Genomic DNA, 19,578 nt, shown 5'->3' with positions numbered 1-19,578 from the left:
TAAACCACCATGGCTGGTGGGGTCTAAACGGCTGTGTAGACATCTGGGCTCAGGCTGGAGCCTGAGCTGTGGTACCCTCGCCCCTCGCAGGGTCCCAGTTATACAGCCCCACCGCCCAATCCCTGCAAACTCAAGTCAGCTGGCTTGGCTGGCCACGGGGGGTTAATTGCAGTGCGGCCAGAGACAGGATGGTGAGGATGCATCGAGCACCCCAACCTGCACCGTGGGCTTAGCCCTGCGTCTCCTGTGGGTACCACGGCAGAGATATGTTACTTGCCGGGGCAGCATGTCGGAGGGGGCCTGGCCGGCTGTGTCCACATGCATAGGATCACGTGTTGTTCCGCGCCTGCCTCGGGGCGGGGAGGAACATGAGTGGACAGAGAAGTGTGAGGTGCCGCAGCATGCTGGCGCGTGCACGCATGTGTGTGTTTGTGTGTGTGTGTGTGTGTGTGTGTGTGCTCACACGTGTGCGTGGCACAGGACCGTATACACGCCTGCAGGCCTAGGTGAAGGGGGAAGATATTGTTGGCAGGGGGCTGAGTAAAACGTGATAGCTCCTGCGGGGGGTGTAGAGAGGGAGCCTGCCCCACGTCCACCGCCCCATGGTGTAAGTACTTGGGTCCCTCACTGCTGCCTCCCTGCGAAAGAGAAGGGACCCCGTTTGCTTCCTACAGGAGTGGCACCCGTTACCGTTCCTGGGAGGACAAGGCGACCCGATGCTGCCGCCCCAGCCTCTTGGGGAAGGAGGGGCCCTATTGCCCATAGTCCAGAAGGATGGTGGGGTCAGAGGGCCGAGCATGGGGGGGTGTTCTGGCCCCAGGCGTGGATCTCCGGCTATGCAGACTCGTGTTTCGGGTCTGGAAGGCCTTGGTGTCAGCCCGGCTGGTGGCTGTGACATAACACATGGAGCTGGGTGAAGCTGATAACATCAGGGCGTGTGTGTGCAACAGCAGGATTGTTGGTGTGCGATGGGGGTTTGTTTGTGCACGTGCTTTCCACTGGAGGGTTGCCGTTTCCTACCACCTGCATTGCACGACGGGGACAACACTTAAGTGCTGCAGTGATTGGCGTGCCAGAAGTACGATAGACAGATGTGTTAACAGCCTCCTGCTGTGCTGGCACCCCCCCTCCGCGAAGCAGCAGCAGTACAGATGTGGGGAGTTGCGGGGGAGAGAGACTCAGAACAGTACATGTGACATTAGCAAGACGCATGCTAAACCCCAGGGATGGTATGTTCTCCTGCCCACACCTCACCCGTCTGGGCTGCGAGCTCTGTGGGGCAGGGACCTGGCCTTCTAGACTGTAAACCGCCTGGCTCGGCATGGCCCTGGACGAGGCTGAGAACCTGGGATGGGCTCTCACGGTACCACACGCCAGAATGCTCTACTGCATGCAGAGCTCTCATTCGCTGAGCCCCATCCCCGGCGTCATGACCCAGCCCAGCACTGGGGTGGCTGAAAAATTTCCATTCAAATGTTTGTTTTTGAAACGAAATTGGCTTCTTGACCAAATGGAGATTTTCATGAAAACTCCCATTGCAAAAAAAAAAAAAAAAAAAGGCGGGGAGGGGAGATGTTTGCAAGAAACTGGACATACTTGGGGTTTTAGAAACTGAAAAACAACTTTATAAAATTTCAAATTGGAAAAAATGGTGGTTTCTGGTTGCGGAAAGCAGAAAAAGACGCAGTTTTCTGATGAAAACCAGAAAAAATCTAAGACGAAAAAATGAACTAATAAAAAAATAATAATTTTCTACGTGGGGAAAAACCCACCACCCTTTCCCAGCCAGCTGCGTTCAGTGTGCAGCTGTCTTCACCACACCGACTTGCTTCCCTGCCTCGCCTAGCCTGGCTGCAGGCATGTCACCGAGGGGGTGGGAGTCTCTTATCGCCCCGGAGCAGCAGTTCCCAGGCCTGGGTTGTATCAGTTGGTTGCTGTGCAGGGTCCTGAGCTCTGCCGCCATGGACAGTGGCTTCTCTTTAATATGTGCAGGCAGCTAGACGCATTTAGTTGCTGCATTTCTGTTCTCCCCCCCCCCCCCCCGCTCCTTCTCTACATTCAGTGCTTGACCCCGCTCATGCACAGGGCGTGATGGGAGAGGTGCCCCAGAATACCCCAGCGCAGCCATGGTTGGTAGGTGTGCTGGGTGTGACAGTGGCTTTGTCAGAAACAGATTCGCTGCGGGGAGGGGTTATACTGGTGCAAGGACAAATGAGACCACTGGCCACTTTATGCAGCCAGTGTCCCTGCTTAGTGCAAACGCCCAGAGAAATGAGGAGTCGTGTTGTGATGTGAGAACCTTAGTTGTCCTTCTTTTTTAGAAGTAAGTTCCTAGCCCTCCTGGTTGCAGAGAAGAGCTTGTAATAAAGACCCCTAAATGCTCAGAACCTCAAAGGCAAATAAAAGACGCAAAACATGTTGCTTCTAAAATTAATGATTTCTAAGTTAATCTCATGATTTTTAGTGCCTGAGTTGATTTTTTTTTAAATGCCCAGGGGCTGGCTGTGTCTGTTTGTTTTCCAGAGCAGCCCAGTATGAATGACTCTTCCATTTAGTTGAGGGGAAAAGGAGAAAGAACAAAAGCCAAGTCTCCAGGAGAGAGCATAGCGTGTGCGTCTCCTCTGGATCATATCACATCTGCCCTGCCTCACAAAATGGCAGCTGCTTCTAACAGTGTAAAATTGCCACATGCCGCCAGACTGACTTGGCTGACACAAAATAGGGTTAGGAAGTGAATGGGGCGGTTCTTTTGGAGACTGCTCTTTCCTTGTGCTTTGCAACGCTGCAACCCAGCCGCTCCTGCCCCTCTTGGTGTGCGGAGCAGGACAGAAGCGGAGGCAGTTGTAGGAGCAGGATGGAGGGGAAGGGATCAACATGGTCCTCTCATCTGAGCTCCTACACAGAGCAGGAAATTCAGGTTCATGAGTGGGTCTTCCAGGGACCAACAGCGATGGGTCGGGCCCATGGGCCTGCACAAGGTAGGGAGCCCAAGCTTGTTCCCGGCTTGTCACTCTTCTTATCACCACCCGGCCTGGACATCCCTGCGGCTGGGGGAGTCCGGATCTGCATTTCACAGCCCAGGCCCCTCCCTTGTTAAAAATCCACAGATTAAAGGGGCTACTCCTCTCCCACCCCTGATCCTTCCATCAGCCTTGGCACCAGCTTTGTCCCAGAGCTCCAGGCAGCATGTGCTGGTTAATACGTGATCAGATTGATTGTTATTTTCTCAAGGCCTTTTCTATTCAATTCCCAAACCACCCGCATCTCAGAAAAGCCTCTGAAAGCCCTCACTTTATTTATTTATTTATTTTTATTTAAATGTGGCTGCTCTGGTTTTATAGCGGTTGAGGGGAGGTGGGCGAAAGCCATGCAGTCAGACCCTCCTTTCATGCAGCCCCCTCTGCATGGTGTGCCCTCCCTGGGCCCACACACCAGGCTCCTGCCTTCTGCTCCTGAAGCCCCACTTGCCCTGTGATTCTAGTTATGCCCTGCCAGCTCCTCTCCCCTGCGGGCTGGGCGACAAACCGGTTTTGTACTGATTTAAAGAGATATCGTTACATGGGTGCCACTCCCCGGCCCCTGGGGATGCAGGCACAGCGGTGTGATAGGGCAGCTTATTCCCCCCCCCCCCCCACTCCCCGGCACATCACTGGGGCTACCCTCGACAGACCATCCTTGGCATTTCCCACCCCGAGCCCTGGCTGGCTCCGGGCCCCCGCTCGAGTTCGGCAGGATCCTTGGCTCCCGGGCCAGCACGGGGGGGTGAGCGGTGCGCGGCTGCAAGCCCTGGCTCCTGGAGGCAGGGGAAGTGGGGGGCGCCCTCGGCTTGCCTTGAACGAGGCGAGAGCAAGGGCGGCCCTAGCCCTCCGAGTTGCACACCCCCGAGGCGCGGGACTGGCTCCTTATTTTGGGGCGCCCCGTGTGATCTCTTCGTAAGCCCGGCGCCTGCCTTTTGGGGGCGGGGCGGGGCGGGTCTGCGCGCGGGGGGGCCCCCGCCCCGGGGCGGGCTCTGCCCTTTGTCTCCCCGTGCGGCGCGGGCGGCGGCGGCGGCGGCGGGGCCTCGCTCGGCAGGGCCGGGGGCCGGGGCCGGGAGCGCGGAGCTCGGGGGCGGCTCCATCCCCCCCTGCGCCGCGCCGCGCCGCAGCCATTGTTCCGGGGCAGGCTCGCGAACAAAGGAAGGGGCCGCTCGGCGCGGCGCCCCACGCGGCCGGCCCCACTCGCGCCCGCGGCCCCCCGTGGGCAGCCCGGCGCGCTCGGCTCCGGCGCGGGCCCCGCGGCCGCCGATGGGCCCGGGGCCGGGGCGCGCGGCGTTTCTCCCCGGTGCCTCGGCTCGCCGCCGGCGGGAGCCCGGCTCCTCTCCCGGGTAAGTCGGGCCGGGGCCCCCCGGGCGAGCGGGTGCGGGGCCCGGCCACGTGCGCCGGGGGACCCCTCCAGGGCGCGGATCCGCCGCTAGGTCGGCGGGCGGGCGGGCGGGCGTGGGGGGGTCCATGTGCCGGCCCCCCCCCCCCCCGCACGTCCCCACCTGCTCCGTGTTCCTGGGCCCCGGGATTCCTCCCCCCCCCCCGTCAGTTCTGCAAAGTTTGGAGGTGGGACAGTGGCTGTTGTCTGTGCGGAGCCCCCTGCCTGGGGTGGGGGGGGGCATCCACTGCTCCCTCCCCCTGTCTTTGTGTTTTACCTTTTAAATTCTGGAGTGAATTTTAGGGCTCAGGGGAGAGGGACTGACCGCAGCCCCCCGGCCCGGTGGGGGGGGCAAGGGCTGTCCTGCTCTGCCCCCATCTGCTGTGCCCCCGGCTGCTATCCCACGCCCGTACCCCGCTGGGCTCTTTCCTCCTGGCCGGCTGCCCCCTTTGCTTCTCCACTCCCGTGCTCCCTGTGGCTTTGCTAGGGCCCCGCTGTCCCCCCCCCCCTTTGGTACAGGGCTCCCTCATTCCCCATGTGTGTGCGGTGATGGGGCAGGTGTTGCTATGTGGCAGGCCAGTGTCCACAGGGACTAGACTGAGAACCCCAAACTCATCCCACTAATGACATTCAATGAAGTACAATGTGTCGGGGATATAAACACCTGGGTCCGGGATTGGTGCCATCCACCTGTTGGCCCCAGAGCCATGTTACTGTAGCACCCTCCCTTAGAGGGGTTTCGCGCTCGGTTCTGAAGCATCCGCTGCCCGAGACAGGATCCCAGACTGGATGGACCAGTGGCTAGATCAGACATGGCAGGAGGCTCAGGCACTACCACTGTACAAACTGACGACAATAAATAGACAAAGCATTGACCTGATGTGGGATGACGCTTCTGCTCTTCGTGGCCAGGGCTGGAAGGGGTGTGCGGCGACCCACCGGCGGTGTAGGCCAAGCCCCAGAAACTCCATACTGAGCTGGAAATCCTGCTCTCCGGTTACACTGGAAGCTCTCTGGGGCAGGGACTGTCTTTTTGTTCTATGGTTGTTCAGCAAGTAGGGTTCTGCTCCGGGATGGGGACTCATTGGTGCTGCCACGGTACAAATTATAATAATCCTATATCTGTTGCTGTGAAATGAACATGTGTGGGAGTGTTAGGCTGGTGGCGTTCGTTGTGACAGCCCTGGATACGGTCCCACAGACCCAGGGTGCTCCCTGAACAATCTCGCCCGGGGTACCCCCACGGAGCAGCTGTCTGGGTGGGAAGACCTGCTGCACTATAGCAGGGGAGTGGGACTCCGGGTGAATCCCACTGGTGCTAGCTGACCCATTCTGGCTAGCGTTGTAACTCTCCAGTGTGGAGCAGATTGTGTAGCATCGCACACATGCTAATTAGGTGGAGTTGAATGTGAACTCTCCCCCCTCCCCCCCCAGCTAGCACGTGTTGGAGTGTTCAAACACATTACCTAACGCCTCTAACAACCTGCCCTCCAATCCTGTATTGATTGCATTAGTATAGCGCCTGGGTGCTGGAGTCATGGAGCGGGACCCCAAAGGATGGTTCCTGCTCCCACGACCAGACAGACCAGATGGATGCAGACAGACCGGAGAGGAGAAGAAAACAATGGGAAAGGACTGGCCAGCATGCTAAGCAGTGGTCTCAGGCTGTTGGCCAGTTGTCTAGCATAGCTTCAGTTGTAAAGTCTGTGGGGCAGGGATTGTTTGCTCTGTGTCTTTCCAGCGCCTGGCACGCTGAAGTCGTAGTCCGGGGCCCTGGGGCTGTACCGCAATATGGGTGGTGTTGATAGCAGAACACACCCTTTGGGAAAGCTCCCCGTGAGCGGTGCGGCACGGACAGTCTCTCCTGGCATACCCCCAGTGCAACAATCGGCACGCGACTGGTAGCAAATGGATGAAGGTTGGAGATGACCCTTCTGGGAGGTGAGCCTGTGTTCCCTGGGATTCCACCTGTGGCTTCCTTCTCACAGTAGCATGTGGAGGCGCCAGCTGAGCAAGGCTCTGTACCTACTCACAATGGGCACGTCCACACTGCAGCATAAGCCCAGGGTTCAAACTCAGCCTCTAACCTAACCCCTCTTCCGCCTACACGCCAGTTGCACTAACCCAGGCTCGGACCCAGGGCCACATGGGGGCGGAGAGTCTGACCCTGAGTCAAGCCGGGACCCAGGGTTCAAGCCCTGTTGCTCTGCACTGCAGACACAGCCCCACTGACCCGTGCTCTGGGAGTTCACCGAAAGTGTCCCACAATGCCCCGGGCCGACTTCCTTTGTCCTCTGGCAGTCGAGTGTTCCCGCGCACAAAGGGCCAGAGCGGCCCCGTTTTGGGAGGGTGCTGGGAAATCTGGGATATGCAGGGACAAGTCCAACCACCCATAACGCTGTGTAGACGCTGTGGGGCCAGGGCTCAACAATTCCACACCTGGAGTTATGTAGGAGGGGAGCCGCTCACGGCCTAGGTTAACAAACCCAGGGTCTGCTCCCCCGATCTCTGCTAACCCAGGGCTTGCACTCAATGTAGACAGACCCAGTAAGAGCGAGAGTCTACCCCGCAGAGCTCCCAGCCTAGACAGACAAAGGGTTGATTATGGGAAACTGAGGCACAGGAGATTAAGTGACTTGCCCAGGGTCCCGCAGTAAGTGAGAGTTGCGTGGGGATCTGGCTCCCGAACCCAGTTCATGCTACTTCCCCGTCAGATTCTTATAAGTTGTCTTCTCGCGCCTTCTACTGGGAGCTGGGATGTTTGTTCCTCCGTCCTGCGTAGTGGGTGCTGTCTCTGATACCTGCTCTGCCAGGGGACTGTGCCCTGGGTATGGGGCTGAGCCCAGGGCGCTGTAGCTAGTTTTCCAATTTAAAATAGCGAACCTATTTTATAATCTGCCCCCCCCCAAAGAAACGGGGGTCTTTGTGCGTAGTTGGGGTCGTTCCTGGGAAAACCCCGTTTTAGATTAAGCCCCCAAATCTGCAGTCAGAACCTGGGATGTTGCCCTGTGCGGGTGCCAACTGGGTGCGGTGGTGGGATTGGGGCCAAAGCCGGTGCGGCCTTGATTTACACACCGGCTTGCACCGGTTTCATTAAAGGTCTCGTTTTAAACTGGCTCAGGTTTGTGTGTAGACAAGGGCTTGGTCTAGAGCCCGGCTAATAACACAGGCAGCCCCCAGAGGCTTCCCCCCAGGGCTCTCAGTGTATTGGGAATTAAAATAGTGGGAGTGGGGAGAAATGCAGTGTGGATCCACAGCTTGTGAACCCCAGGGATACGGGTCTGTCGTCTTCCCTTTGGAGTCAGGGTGGGAGGCTGTCTTGTGGGTCAGGCCTTGGACTGGGAGATCTGGGTTCAGCCCCTGAGTGCGTGTCCTTGGGGGAGTTGCCCTGCATCTGATCTGCACCTGTGAGATGGGGATAACATCACAATGACCCAGCTAGGGTGCCTTTGTCACCACTGTACTCTGCTGCACAAAGACACCTACCTTGCTGTGTGTCATGGGCCCAGTACTGCAGGTAGCTGCAGGAGAGTCCTGGGTCCCTTTGGAGTAGGAAGTCCCGAGTTCTATTCTCACTGTTGCTGGGAAATTCTGAATCTCTCCTGTGTGCAGCAATGAAGTGAGAGGTGCCTACAGATCGGCGAAGATCCTTAACTCCCTCGCAGGGAGGTGTGAGGGTTGCTTAATATTTGTCCAGGACTTGGTAGATGGAAAGCTCTACAGATCTATTGGGCGGGGGGGAAACCCACAGTATTTGGGTTGACTCAGTGCCTGTGTCTGCTTGTGACTTGGCCTTGTAGTATCAGTGGGTCTCTCTCTGGGACCCAAAGCGGTAGCTGCTCTGCCCGTTGGACTCGTGGGTTCGTACATTTGGGCTCTCCCTGCTGGGGATGCTTTCTTTGCTCTGCCAGCTGTCACCAGTCAGCATTTGGGGCCTGGGTGGGAAATTTGTAACCTCTTCCGTTTGATTTTTGTTCTCCTCCCTTGCCCTTCCCTGGATCTGTGTCCTCTCCCAATCTAAGCACTTGACAAACCTAGGGTCCTTGTCAACAGACCTCGGCCTGAAGTGGAGAGAGTAGAGGAGTAAATGACAACTGGCTGTTTTTTCTAGTTTGTTTGCTTTGTGCGAGTCACTTTGCTGCCGAGGGGATCAGTTTCATGGGGTTGTCAGCGTTCCTCGTTTGATCCCGAGGCTGGTACTTCTGGTGGTTTTCTCAGTCCCAGCTTTTGGAGTCAGGAGATTCGGGGCAAACTTTGGCTTTTGTTACAGTACATTTCTAGGCCTTGTGGGAACGGAGGACATCCTGAAGCTGTGACCTGAGTGTGACCGTAAAGACTCAGAAACTAGAAAGCGAATGAAAAGACCCCCAAATTCATTGTTTTTTGAAAGAAATCTCATGATTTTGGGCGGCCTGACTCGCAGGTTGGAATGCCTGGGCTGGCAACGCTGGCTTCCCTCGTGCGCATTGGGTAGACTGGTATCGCTCCATGTCCAGGTGGGGAAAGTGGCGCACAGAGGTGAAGTGACTTGATTAAGGCCACGCGCTGAATGCCTGGCAGAGACCAGAATTAAACTCCAAAGTCCTTGGCTTCCGGCCCTGGGCTCAGCTTTATGGACCACATGTCTGTGTTTCTCTCTGTCAAGGGGCTTGTCGTTCCGTCACTCAGGAGAGGGGAGTGTGTTGTTGTTGTGTAGGAGATCGGGGAGCGGATCGTTTAGACCAGGATGCGTCCCTGTTCACCCTCCGAGTTCCCTTCTTTACCCCTGGAATACGGGAGCACCCACTCGTGGTCAGAGGTCGCTCTGCGGCACCCTGCCTCTGTTTTCCCCCTCTTCACTGGGCACCAAAAAGCCACCTCGTCTCCTCTGGGATCGGGGCTGACCGAAGTTCCCACATTCTGCACCATATGCAGCTTGGCAGGGCTTCTCCCCAGCATAACAAGCCCTCGCTGCCCTGCCCGGTCTCCATTAAGTAGGTTTGTTTTTCCAGACAAGCACACAACGGACAAAACCCAGTCCTCAGCTCATGCTTTGTCCTGGGGCTTCTCAGCCTCCCTCCTGGGATCTCTGGTAATCCTGCTTCTTGTAGCTTCCCCGTCCCAGCCAGCTCCCTTCTCACCGCTGGTTCTCATCCCCCAGCTAGAACCCCAGCCCCAGGGCTGCTTCCCAAGCCCCCGGCTCCTTGTTCCGGAGACCCACCACTGGAATTTGCTCCACGGTTCTGTGGTTCCTCCCTCCTGGCACAGCCTGCCCCACTCGCACCTCCTCTTCCTGCTGCCCTCTGACAGGCCACTCTAGCCCTGGGAGTCCCCTGCCTCCTTTCATGGGCCCCCTGGTGTGACCTGAAGCTGGGCCTGGTCTGCTCCCAGGGACCCACTATCCGGTTACATGCCCCTTTCTCCTGCAGTCGGTCCTTACGCCCATCGGAGGACGTGGCAGGAGACCATAAGCTCTTCTGGGCAGGGACCATGTTATCTTCCATGCACGCGCAGTGTATTACAGTGGCACTTGCAAAGAATAGCAGTGCCGCGGGCTTCCGTGCTGGCCGTCCCCAGGGGAGCTCTGAAGGCTGTGCTGACCAGGACGGCATGAGGGGCACTGCTTGGTTTCTCTGTATCCGGCTGGCACGGGTAGCCTGTGGTAGCTTGGTAGCTTCCACAAGTATCCCATAAGTTTTATGCACCTGCTCCAACAGTGGCCTTTGTGTCTGGGGAGCAGCTAGGGTCTGCACACGAGAGGCTCCTGGGTGCTACCGTAACACCATTAATTAATCCCAATCCCTGTGAATGAAGTGACACTGTCCAAGCAGCAGCATCCCAAAGGTGTTTGCTCAGTGAGGAAACCCACCAGGCAGGAGCTGTTCACGGGTCCTTTCCAGGCCCTGGGAAGAAGGATGTTCAGGGATTGTCACGGCACGCACTGAGCTTCGCGCGAATGCCGGCAGCTGAGTAACACATGGGGCTAACGCTCTGTCTCTAAGCCACTGTCATGGCCCTCGAGCATCCTGTGAGTGGGAGCGACACCCCAGGGGTCATTCCGCCCCTGCTACCTGGATGTCGAAGGAAGCTGTTCCGTGTTTGGTTGAAAGCAGAATCCGGAAAGCTGTTGCTCATGTCACAGAAGCACCCAGAGGCGCCAGTCAAGCCCAAGGCCCCGTTGAGCAGGCACTGGAGGGATGCGGTGCCTGGTGCTGGACGGATGCAGTGCCTGCCCAAAGAGTTCACCGTCCTGTACAAGGGCCTGTCTGCACAGGGGAGCTGCAGTGATTTAAGGCCAAGTGTGACTTGTAATGATTGAGTTACCCGGTGTGCACCCTTCCGTGCACACTCTGATTTCTGTTCAAGAGCGGCTGATTTCAGTTTGGTTTACACAGATTCCTAATGGTCTGAAGCTAACCTGGAATAATCCAGAGTGGGTCAGGAACAAGTTAAATTAAACGGACACCACCTCTCCATGTAGACAAACCCAAGGCAGTGTAACAGACAAATGGAGAGCGTGATAGGAACGTGCAGTTGCACACGCCGGCCCTGGGGGTGCCCTGTCATTATTGTCACCCCCCACTGAGTAATCATGGCTCCTGGCATGTGTCTCCTGGAAGCGGAATTCTGCGCCCCGGATTCCGCTTGGTGTTGCTGAGCCTGGGCCGGGGCTCCCGGAGCAAACGACGCTGCTAGAGATGGAAGGGCCGGGTTGTTTAAGAAGTCCGTCCCCTCCCATTCTGCAGCCTGCCCTGTGCCCTGACACGCAGCTTTGTCCAAACGCTCTGAGTCTCGGGGCTTCCAGCACTGTCCCATCACGGTGCAGTAGGCAGGCGCGTACCGGGGAGCTCAGAGACACCGGCTCCATCAAATCTGCTCACCCAGAGCTCACAGCGAGGGGCTGAAGCTTCACCCTGATAGGAAGGCAGCTGTCCTTGAGTTGGCTCCTGGAGACTACATGTCCCAGCATGCAACACTCCGCCCCGCTGCAAATTAGAGCTGCTTGTCTCAAGGTGCAGCACAGCATGCTGGGATCTCCAGTCTCCATGTGCCGGGAGGGTGCTCACCTGGACCCCACCTGGGCTTGCGAGCAGGCTGGTGTTTCCAGCCCAGCCCTGGGAGGAGGGTCCTATTGGGATCCCACAAAGCCCGCCCACTGCTAAAGGATTCCCCCCCCCTTCAGCCTAAGAGGGGGGTCCACAGGACCTAGAAACCAAATAAGTGCGGGGGGACAACTAATGAACTAACAGGGACAGGAGTGCCATCAAAGGGGCTCTCTGCCTTTCCAGCCAGTCCTGAACGGTGCAATCCACTAACACGCTCAGGCAGGCTGACACCCGCTAGCCAGAGACCAATACGCCAGACAAAGCGGGAGGAGAGTGAGTTCCAGGGTAATGCCTTGGTGATCAAGCCCAACCCCCCCAGCTGCCGGGGAAGAAGAAAGGTGCTGGGATTGCTACCGACAGGTGCCATCCTTGTACCTGTTCTGGGGCGTCCGTATCCGGCTGGTGAGGGTCTGATGGAGTCCACAGGCTCCCTGCTCTCTCATCTGCTCTATGCAGAGCCTCCTGACGGAGGGAAGACGAGGTCTCCCTCGTGCCGCCACCCCGGCCTCGGGGTTATGGGTTCTGCTCCCCGACAACGCTCCAGCTGTCCCCCAGGAGCAGTGTGATTCTCAACAGCTTCCCTGCTGCCGCCATCCAGGGGCTCAGAACAGCAGCAGGGAACTCGGCTGGAGACTTGCTAATCTTGCCCTGCTGCTCTGGGGAGATGTGCTGGTGGCAGACTCAGGAGGACAGCGCTGGGTCAGATCACCCAGGGAAGGTTTCCTTCATTGCCATGAAGGCAAAAAACCCCTCTTCTGAAGAGGAAAGCTGCCCCCTGCTCGGAAGGTTTTCTCACTGGCTGCTGGCAAGGGCATTTTTCTAGTTTGTAACAGCCCAGCAGTGTTGTTTGTTCAGCTCCGTAGCTCTGTGTGGTGCTGAATGGTCAAAGGGACCCTGTCCCAAGCACCCTGGTTCGGAGAGGGCTCAGCGAGACATAGGGTGGAACAGGGAGTGAGAACTCTGAGACTGTTCAATGGCGGGGAGTATCTAACAGGGTTCTTGTGGCTACTGTTGGCCAAGACATGGAGCATGGATCTTGTTAAAGAGATGGAAAGTTTAAAGGGATAAATAGGAGCTGAGTGGCTATTTCTTGGAAGCAAAGGAAATTAGTGAGGCCATGCCTGCTCTATAGAAGAATTTTTCCATCAACCTTGCTGCCTCTGCACCAGGGGTTGGGACAGCTTCACGACTGGGCTCATACCCCCTAAGCGACGTGTCTGTGTTGATCTAATGTTTAAATGTCAGACCAGGCCTGACTTACACTTCATTCACACAAGTGAGGGTCAAACTGGTTCAAAACCCAGGTTTCAGTAGGGGCTAGCACTGTTGGAACTCATTCCATCATCAGTTTTACGTCCGTTTGCTACCCCAGTGCAAATCCCTTCACGTAGCCCTGCCTGGAGGGAGCCCCCTCTCCATGGGTCTGAATGACCTACAGGGAGAAGGGGGACCTGACGTTCCAGGGATTTCTAAGGTGGAAAAGCCCCCAGCTTTCAGGTCTCATTTATAGATGATAAAGAAGCAAAATATCTCTGCAAACCCAACGGTGTCTTTAACCCAACAACTGCGCAGCGAGGCACGTAAAAGTCAGGAAAAGCAGACACACCCGTCCAGTATAGCTGTACTATGAGGCGCTCGCTCCGTAGCCGCGGGAGCATTCCCCGTGCCGGGCACTGGCAGGGCCAGAGAGCTGGCCACGGAAAGGCAGGAGCAGGTGGGATACGCGTTAAAAATTGACCCGTCCCTCCTTCAGCTGGGCATCCGGCTGTGGGATCCTCGCCCTGGGGGAAGCTGCTGGGACGTGTGGAGCATCCTGCCCCGGCCGAGAGGTGCCCAGAGCCCAGCGGGGATTTTCCCGTCTCTCTCTCTCTCCCAGAGGGACTCACAAATAGGCTGGCCTTATAAACACTGACTTCTATGCCACAGGCTCTGCATGGAGTGCCAGCGGCGGGGCTCTGCCCAAGACTGAGTGCTTCTCCTCGGGCCACGTCTCCCTCAGGTGTGTCCAGCACGGCGGGGCCCTGATCTGGGCACGGATCCTTTCCTGCAGTCGAAGGTGGCAGCAGCCGGGAACTGCGCTGTTGTTGCAAGGAGAGGAAATACCATGAGGTGGCCAAATGCTTTTGTTTTAGCGTCCACCGCTCTGTAGTGAAACTGGGGACGGAATCGTCGCTGTGGGTCTCAGCGCCTAGGGACTTCGGTGGACCGGGGCTTTCCGAAGAGGAGAGCCGTCAGTAAGGATGACGGAGTGATTGGGGCGTGGGGGTGTCTCTCTCCTGCACACACAGAGCCAGGGGTTTAGGAGGCAATGAAGATGCAGGAGTGGAGCAGGCTGGAGACCGGGGCGCTGGCGTGTGGCTCTGTGCGTTGCTTGGCCTCCAGTAACCAGCGTTAAGGGGGTGCTTGGCCAACGGGGTGGGATGGACGCTTGTGGCTGCAGCTGTGTATGATTGGAACGTGGATAGTTGACTGGGAAATACAGTGGGGAAAATCTTGCCATGAAGATGTTGGTGGTGATATGGTCCAGCAGTGAGAAGTCACTGGAATTTTTTGGGTACAGAGACCTTGGCGACTTGCCACCGTGGCAAATGCACCCTTCAAATTTCCAACACCCCGGTTTTGGTCCATGAATTTTGGGCTCCGTTCTCCTTTGCTGACCAGCCGCAACCTCAGCTCAGCCCCAGGACAAGGGCATGTCTTGGTTGGGAGCAGCTCCGTCTCTGGGGCCCTCTGGTGCCGTTCTCCTTCAGCATTCGTGGTCAGAGGCGAGTGCGGCACTTGTCAGCGGCTGATCTCACGCTGGGGGCCCTGGTCGCTCCTGCAGCTCTGACACCCCCCTGCTGCTCCCCGAGGCTTTCACGGCCCCGCTCTTTGTCGTTTGGGCAGCAAGGTGGGTTCTTGGGAGCAGCCCCGATGGAGGTAGTGGCCCTGGTAGTTCCAGGGGGCAGGATGATCCTGTGTGGATGGGCTGAGCCCATCCCGGTCTGCCTGGCTGCTCCCAGCTCCCGTCTGTGCTGCTGGCCCTGTGCCCAGGGGAGGGGCTGGCGGGGCGGGGAGGGGGGCTGAGTCACCTGCTTGCGGCATGCAGAGGGAGGCATGGGAGTGATGGGACCAGGGAGAATTCCCTCCCCACATCACGCACCTCCTTGTTTCCAGCTGCTCTGGGGGGAGCAGGCATGCCAAGCCTGGCACTGGGCTGGGGGATCAGGTCCCCCTGGGGCTGCAGGAATGGCACCGGGCAGAGACCGCTCTGGCATTGACCCCGTGATCCAGGCAGGACGGCCCAGTGGGGCTGGAATCTCAGACTCCCTGCGCTGGCCGGGGCTGGATCCTGCTGGGGCGCGGCCCTGACGGGATGAATTACCTGGGTCTATCGGACCCGCGGCTCTGCCAGCTGGGCCCTACGCGCCCTGGGGGGCTTCCCCCCTTGGCCTGGGAGACAGCGTCCCCTCCTGCTGGGCATCTTTCCTGTCTGCTCTGGTGGGGGCGGCTAGGGGAAGCCAGTGCCTGCGAACGGGGCCCTGCCAGCACCTCCCAGCTCGGTGCCTGCCCGCCTCGCCAGCAGGGCTGGGTCAAGAGAAGGTGCTGGGGGCTGAGGCCCAATTGGTGACCCGCTGCCAAGGGCCCTGCTCTCAGGGACAGGGTCTCCCTCAGGGATGGTGTCTTGGATCTGCCTGTCTGGAGTGGCTCCTCTCCGAGCAGGGTCAGGCTGGGGTGTGTGTGCCCCCGCCTGGGTCCTAGCTCCGGATGGCAGGGGTGCAGTGCCGGTGGGGGCAGGGCTGGGTGTATTCTGGGGGGAGGTAGATATGGGGCTGCCAGCTCTATGCCATTTTGACGCCTGCCTGGCTGGCCTCAGGACCAAGCCTTAGGGATGCTGCGCAAGGCCAGGTTGGCCCTGGCTGAGTGGGCACCAGGCTGGGTTGTTGGTGGAGCTGGCGTGTGGGGTTGCTGACCCGGCCGGGTGGCAGAGGGTGCTGGAATCAGTGTGGGAATGGCCAGAGGGCCCAGCCCAACCCCTCAGCGCCCATGGCTGGAGGGCGCAGAGGGATCTCTGTGAATTGGGAGAGAATTGGGCCCCGAGAGCTCTCGGGGGGCATTGGCTGGGCCAGTCCATGTGGGCAAAGCTCTGGCAGCCCCTCACCCAGGTATAGGGTACCAAGGGAAACTGAGCAAAGAGTAAGGCACAGGATTTTCATCAGTTGGGGCCAGGGGGTGGTTAAGTGATTACTGACCCGATGTCTGGAACCCGTGAGCTTTGAACCGTGAGATCAACAAACCCTGCACGGACCTCCCAGCCCCCTTGTCCGTCCCAGAACTGCCCTGGCCCTGCCCGCCAGAGGAGCCAGGGTGGCCCAGGACGGGCCCGGCTCTGCCGTGCGGAGGCAAAGACCCCTCTGAGATAGCGGCGACCAACTGATCCCTACAAATGCCGCCTGCTGCCTCTACCCTGAGCCTCTCCGGGGCGGCGCCAGATGTTTATAATGGAGCTGGGAGTCTCGGGGCTGGTTTTCCAGGGCCCATCAGTGCACCCAGCCAGGCCCCAGACCCGCTGGCTCTGTGGCAGGGGCAGGATCAGCTGCGCCTCCCCTCCAAGCTGGTCTGTCTCCCGCCTGCTGCCAGAGAGGGACCGGAGGGGCAGGCGTGCCCCACGCTGCCCTGCATTGCTGACATTCCTGTCGGAGCAGCCAGGGGATGGGGTGGGATCCTGGCCCTTGTGCCCCTCCTCTCCTCCCGGCCCATCGGCATCGAATGCACCTCAGGGTTGGGGGCGCTGGTTCTTTTGGACCGGCCAGAGCCTGAGCTTGAGCTGGGCTCTCTGTAACCCCTGGTGCGGTGTGGGGAGCCGGGCCTTGGCCTCTGTGGTTGCTGTAACGCAGGGTCTTTGAGGGGACTGGACAGGGAACTAAAATCCCAACCACAGCCTCTTGCTATCCCCCCTCTCCCCCAGCTCTGCTGGCGCCCTTCAGTCCTGACCCGCAGCCCCCTGCTATCCCCCCTCTCCCCCAGCTCTGCCGGTGCCCCTCAGTCCCGACCTGCAGCCCCCTGCCAGCCCAGTCCTGGGCTCCCCCCAGCTCTGGTGTCGTCATTATGCCCTGCTGTGCCATCGCTCAGCGCCCCCTCAGCTGAGCACTGTGCAGTGATGGTGCCCGGCTCTGGGGCAGTTTGCAGAGGGGGCAAAGCTGCCCCCGGAGCAGGCTGAGGTTCCCCAAACACAGCTGGGTCCGTGAGCTCCCAGGCTCTGAGGCCAGCTAGGGAGACCCCGGGCCATGGGACAGTGTCCTTGGCCCCTCCCGGCCGCACCGCCTGCAGCCGGGGGGGAGGGGGGGCTGTGCCTAGCCTGATGGGCCCAATCCTGCAGGGGCCCAGCTGCAATACATGCTCCTCACTCCGTCACGGGCTGAGTGCTGGGGGCTGCGAATCCCACTGACCTGCTCCCCCCACACCTCTGTCTCTCCCGCCAGGCTGTTCCTCTAAGTCATTCAAACTGTACTCGCCAAAGGAGCCCCCAAACGGCAACGCCTTCCCCCCTTTCCACCCGGGCACCATGCTGGATCGAGATGTGGGGTGAGTGGTGGCTGCGCGGGGCACGGAGTAGCGGGGGCCAGTACCCCTGCATGCGTGGGCTGCCCCGAAGCGGCAGGGCGGGTGTGGTGCGGCCAGGGCTGGGAAGGTTAGAGACACGCGGGCTGAGATGCTGGGCTGCAGGTGGGGGCGTTAATAGCCCTGAGAGAGGTGGAAGAACGGCATGGAAGACACAGCGATCCTTGGGGTGTCCCTGACTCCCCTGGGCTCTGGGGGGAGCTGAGGGGGCTCAGCCTGAGGGTGGTGCCGGGTGGGTTACTCCCCACAATGCAGTGGGGCAACCATAGGCATCCATGCACTAGCCCCCGTCAGGTACCTTCGCCAGCCCCCTCCTCCCTGGGTCCCAGATCCTGGTGTAAAGCAACAGTGGGCCAGGGCAGGTCTGACCCCCCTTGCCCCCAAACGGGGTCACACACTGTGTTTGGGGTTCATCCTCAAGGTCCATTTGTTCCCCCCACCCGACTGGGCATGGGTTTTCCTTGCTGTGCTCTCTGCTCCGGGCTGGGCTCCCCAGGCCGCGTGTGGGGAGAATCTACCCCAGTGCTGGGGGCAGAGAGACCTGCCAGCCTGGGATGGGGGCAGAGAGCCCCGGGCAGCCTGTCACTCGGGGGGGCAGGGAGGGGGTGACAACACAGGCTACGTCTGAGGCTCCATGGGGATGTGCCCTAACCGCCTGTCGGCACCTCTCTCCGCAGACCTACCCCCATGTACCCGCCGACGTACCTGGAGCCCGGGATAGGGTAAGAGCTTGCGCTCCGGGAGGGCTGGGGTCATTGCTCGTGCTCTGGGGGGGGCCTCATGCCTGGGTGTGGGGGGCAGCAGGAGTCCTGGTGGTGCCGCCCAAGCCGGTGCCAAGAGGGAAGAAGCTGCTTTGGAGCCCCACGCCAAACCATGGGGCACCACTCCTCTGCTCGGGGTGAGCAGCCTAGGATCCTGGGTCCACAGCTCACGCCACCTGGGGCAGGCTGTGCCCCAAGGCCAGGTCCTGCCCTCCCTGCATGGGAGCACTCAACACGGGGGTGGGCTGGGGGTGGGGCGGGGAACATGGGGGCGGGCTGAGGCTGAGGTGGGGAGCGCAGGCAGGCTGGGGTTGGGGTGGGGAGCGTGGGGGCAGGCTGGGGCTAGGGCAGGCAGTGCGGGGGTGGGCTGGCTGGGGCAGGCAGCTTGGGATGGCAGGGGAAGGGCTGGGGCAGGCAGCTTGGGCTGGTGAGTGGTGGGCAGTGCGGGCGGGGGAGGGCAGTTCAGGCTGGCTGGGGCGGGCGGGGGGAGGGCTGGGGCAGGCAGCTTGGGCTGGTGGGGAGCAGGCTGGCTGGGGCAGGCAGCGGGGGGTGGGCTGGGGCGGGCAGTGAGGGCTGGCTGGGGTGGGAGGCGGGCAGCTCGGGCTGACGGGGGGTGGGCTGGCTGGGGCGGGGGAGGGCTGGGTCGAGCAGCTTGGGCTGGCGGGGGGCGGGCAGGCTGGCTGGGGCAGGCAGCGCAGGCTGGCTGGGGTGGGCAGCGCGGGCTGGCGGGGGGAGGGCTGGCTGGGATGGGCAGCGTGGGGGTGGGCTGGGCAAGGCCGGGTCCCGCTGAGCGGCCGTGCTGTGCTTGCTTGGCAGGAGGCACACGCCGTACGGGAACCAGACCGACTACAGGATATTCGAGCTGAACAAACGGCTGCAGAACTGGACAGAGGTGTGCGGGCGGGGCTGGGGCGGGGGAGTGGGGGACCCTGGGGGCAAGGGGTGAGACCATGGGTGCTCGTGGGTAGCCTCAGGGTGGAGCATCGCATGCTGGGCCCAGTGGCCACACAGCCTGTGTCCACGTTGGCAGAGCCCCTGCGAGTCACTGGCCGGGCCCCTCAGACCTTGCGGGTCTCCAGGGGCCCGAGGGCGTTGCAGCTCCCTGTCTCAGCCCAGCCAGGATGGAGGGTCCCAGGTCCCCTGGCGGGGCAGGTTCTCTCCCCTCCCCGTGATGCCGCACCCGTCTCCCGCCCCCAGGAATGTGACAATCTCTGGTGGGACGCCTTCACCACGGAGTTCTTCGAGGACGATGCCATGCTAACGATCACCTTCTGCCTGGAGGATGGACCAAAGAGATACAGTGAGTGGCCGGGGGCCCGGCTGCGGGCACTGCCGGGACCCCGCCCCGACGAAGCTGGGAAAGGGCTAACAGCCAGCCGGTGCGATGCCAAGTGCTGTGTGGGCTGGACTGGGGACCCCAGCTGCCGCGCGGGGTCTGTGCCGTGCGCCTCAGGGGCTGGTTCCGGGCTTGGCCCACGGTTGCTCCGGGGCAGAGCTGAGCTCCATGTCAGATCCTGATACCACGGTGATGGGCACCTTCGCAGTCCCATAGACAGGGTGCGAGGACCCTGCCTGTATGGCCTCAGGGACAGGGAAACAAAGGCAAAGCGGAGCCAGTGGTGGGGAACCCAGGGTGGCTTCCTGTCAGCAGGCGCTCGGCCTCGCACAGCGGCCCTGGGACGTCTCATCCTGCAGGCTGCCCGCCCTGCACCTCTCAGAGCGGCTGCCTCTGC

The 19,578-nt window shown here is 60.2% G+C and overlaps 1 protein-coding gene across 3 annotated transcripts in view; it reads left to right on the top strand.

Annotated features, from left to right (window-relative positions):
• Window positions 1-19,578, top strand: part of LDB1 (LIM domain binding 1) — a 45,211-nt gene that overhangs the window by 20,842 nt on the left and 4,791 nt on the right. For 2 of the 3 annotated variants that reach the window (XM_038410217.2, XM_038410216.2), the window contains exons 2-5: window positions 16,946-17,048; window positions 17,762-17,806; window positions 18,662-18,737; window positions 19,043-19,145. In XM_038410217.2, coding sequence (XP_038266145.1) covers window positions 16,946-17,048; window positions 17,762-17,806; window positions 18,662-18,737; window positions 19,043-19,145 — 327 coding nt within the window. Of the gene's footprint in view, window positions 1-4,218; window positions 4,364-16,945; window positions 17,049-17,761; window positions 17,807-18,661; window positions 18,738-19,042; window positions 19,146-19,578 lie in introns of those variants that run through there. The other variant, XM_038410218.2, reaches the window with a different exon arrangement.

Source organism: Dermochelys coriacea, chromosome 7, assembly GCF_009764565.3.
Source record: "Dermochelys coriacea isolate rDerCor1 chromosome 7, rDerCor1.pri.v4, whole genome shotgun sequence".
NCBI classification, from domain to species: Eukaryota; Metazoa; Chordata; order Testudines; family Dermochelyidae; genus Dermochelys; species Dermochelys coriacea.
Note: the sequence above shows the minus strand (reverse complement) of the source record. Positions and strands in the feature narration are given on the sequence as shown.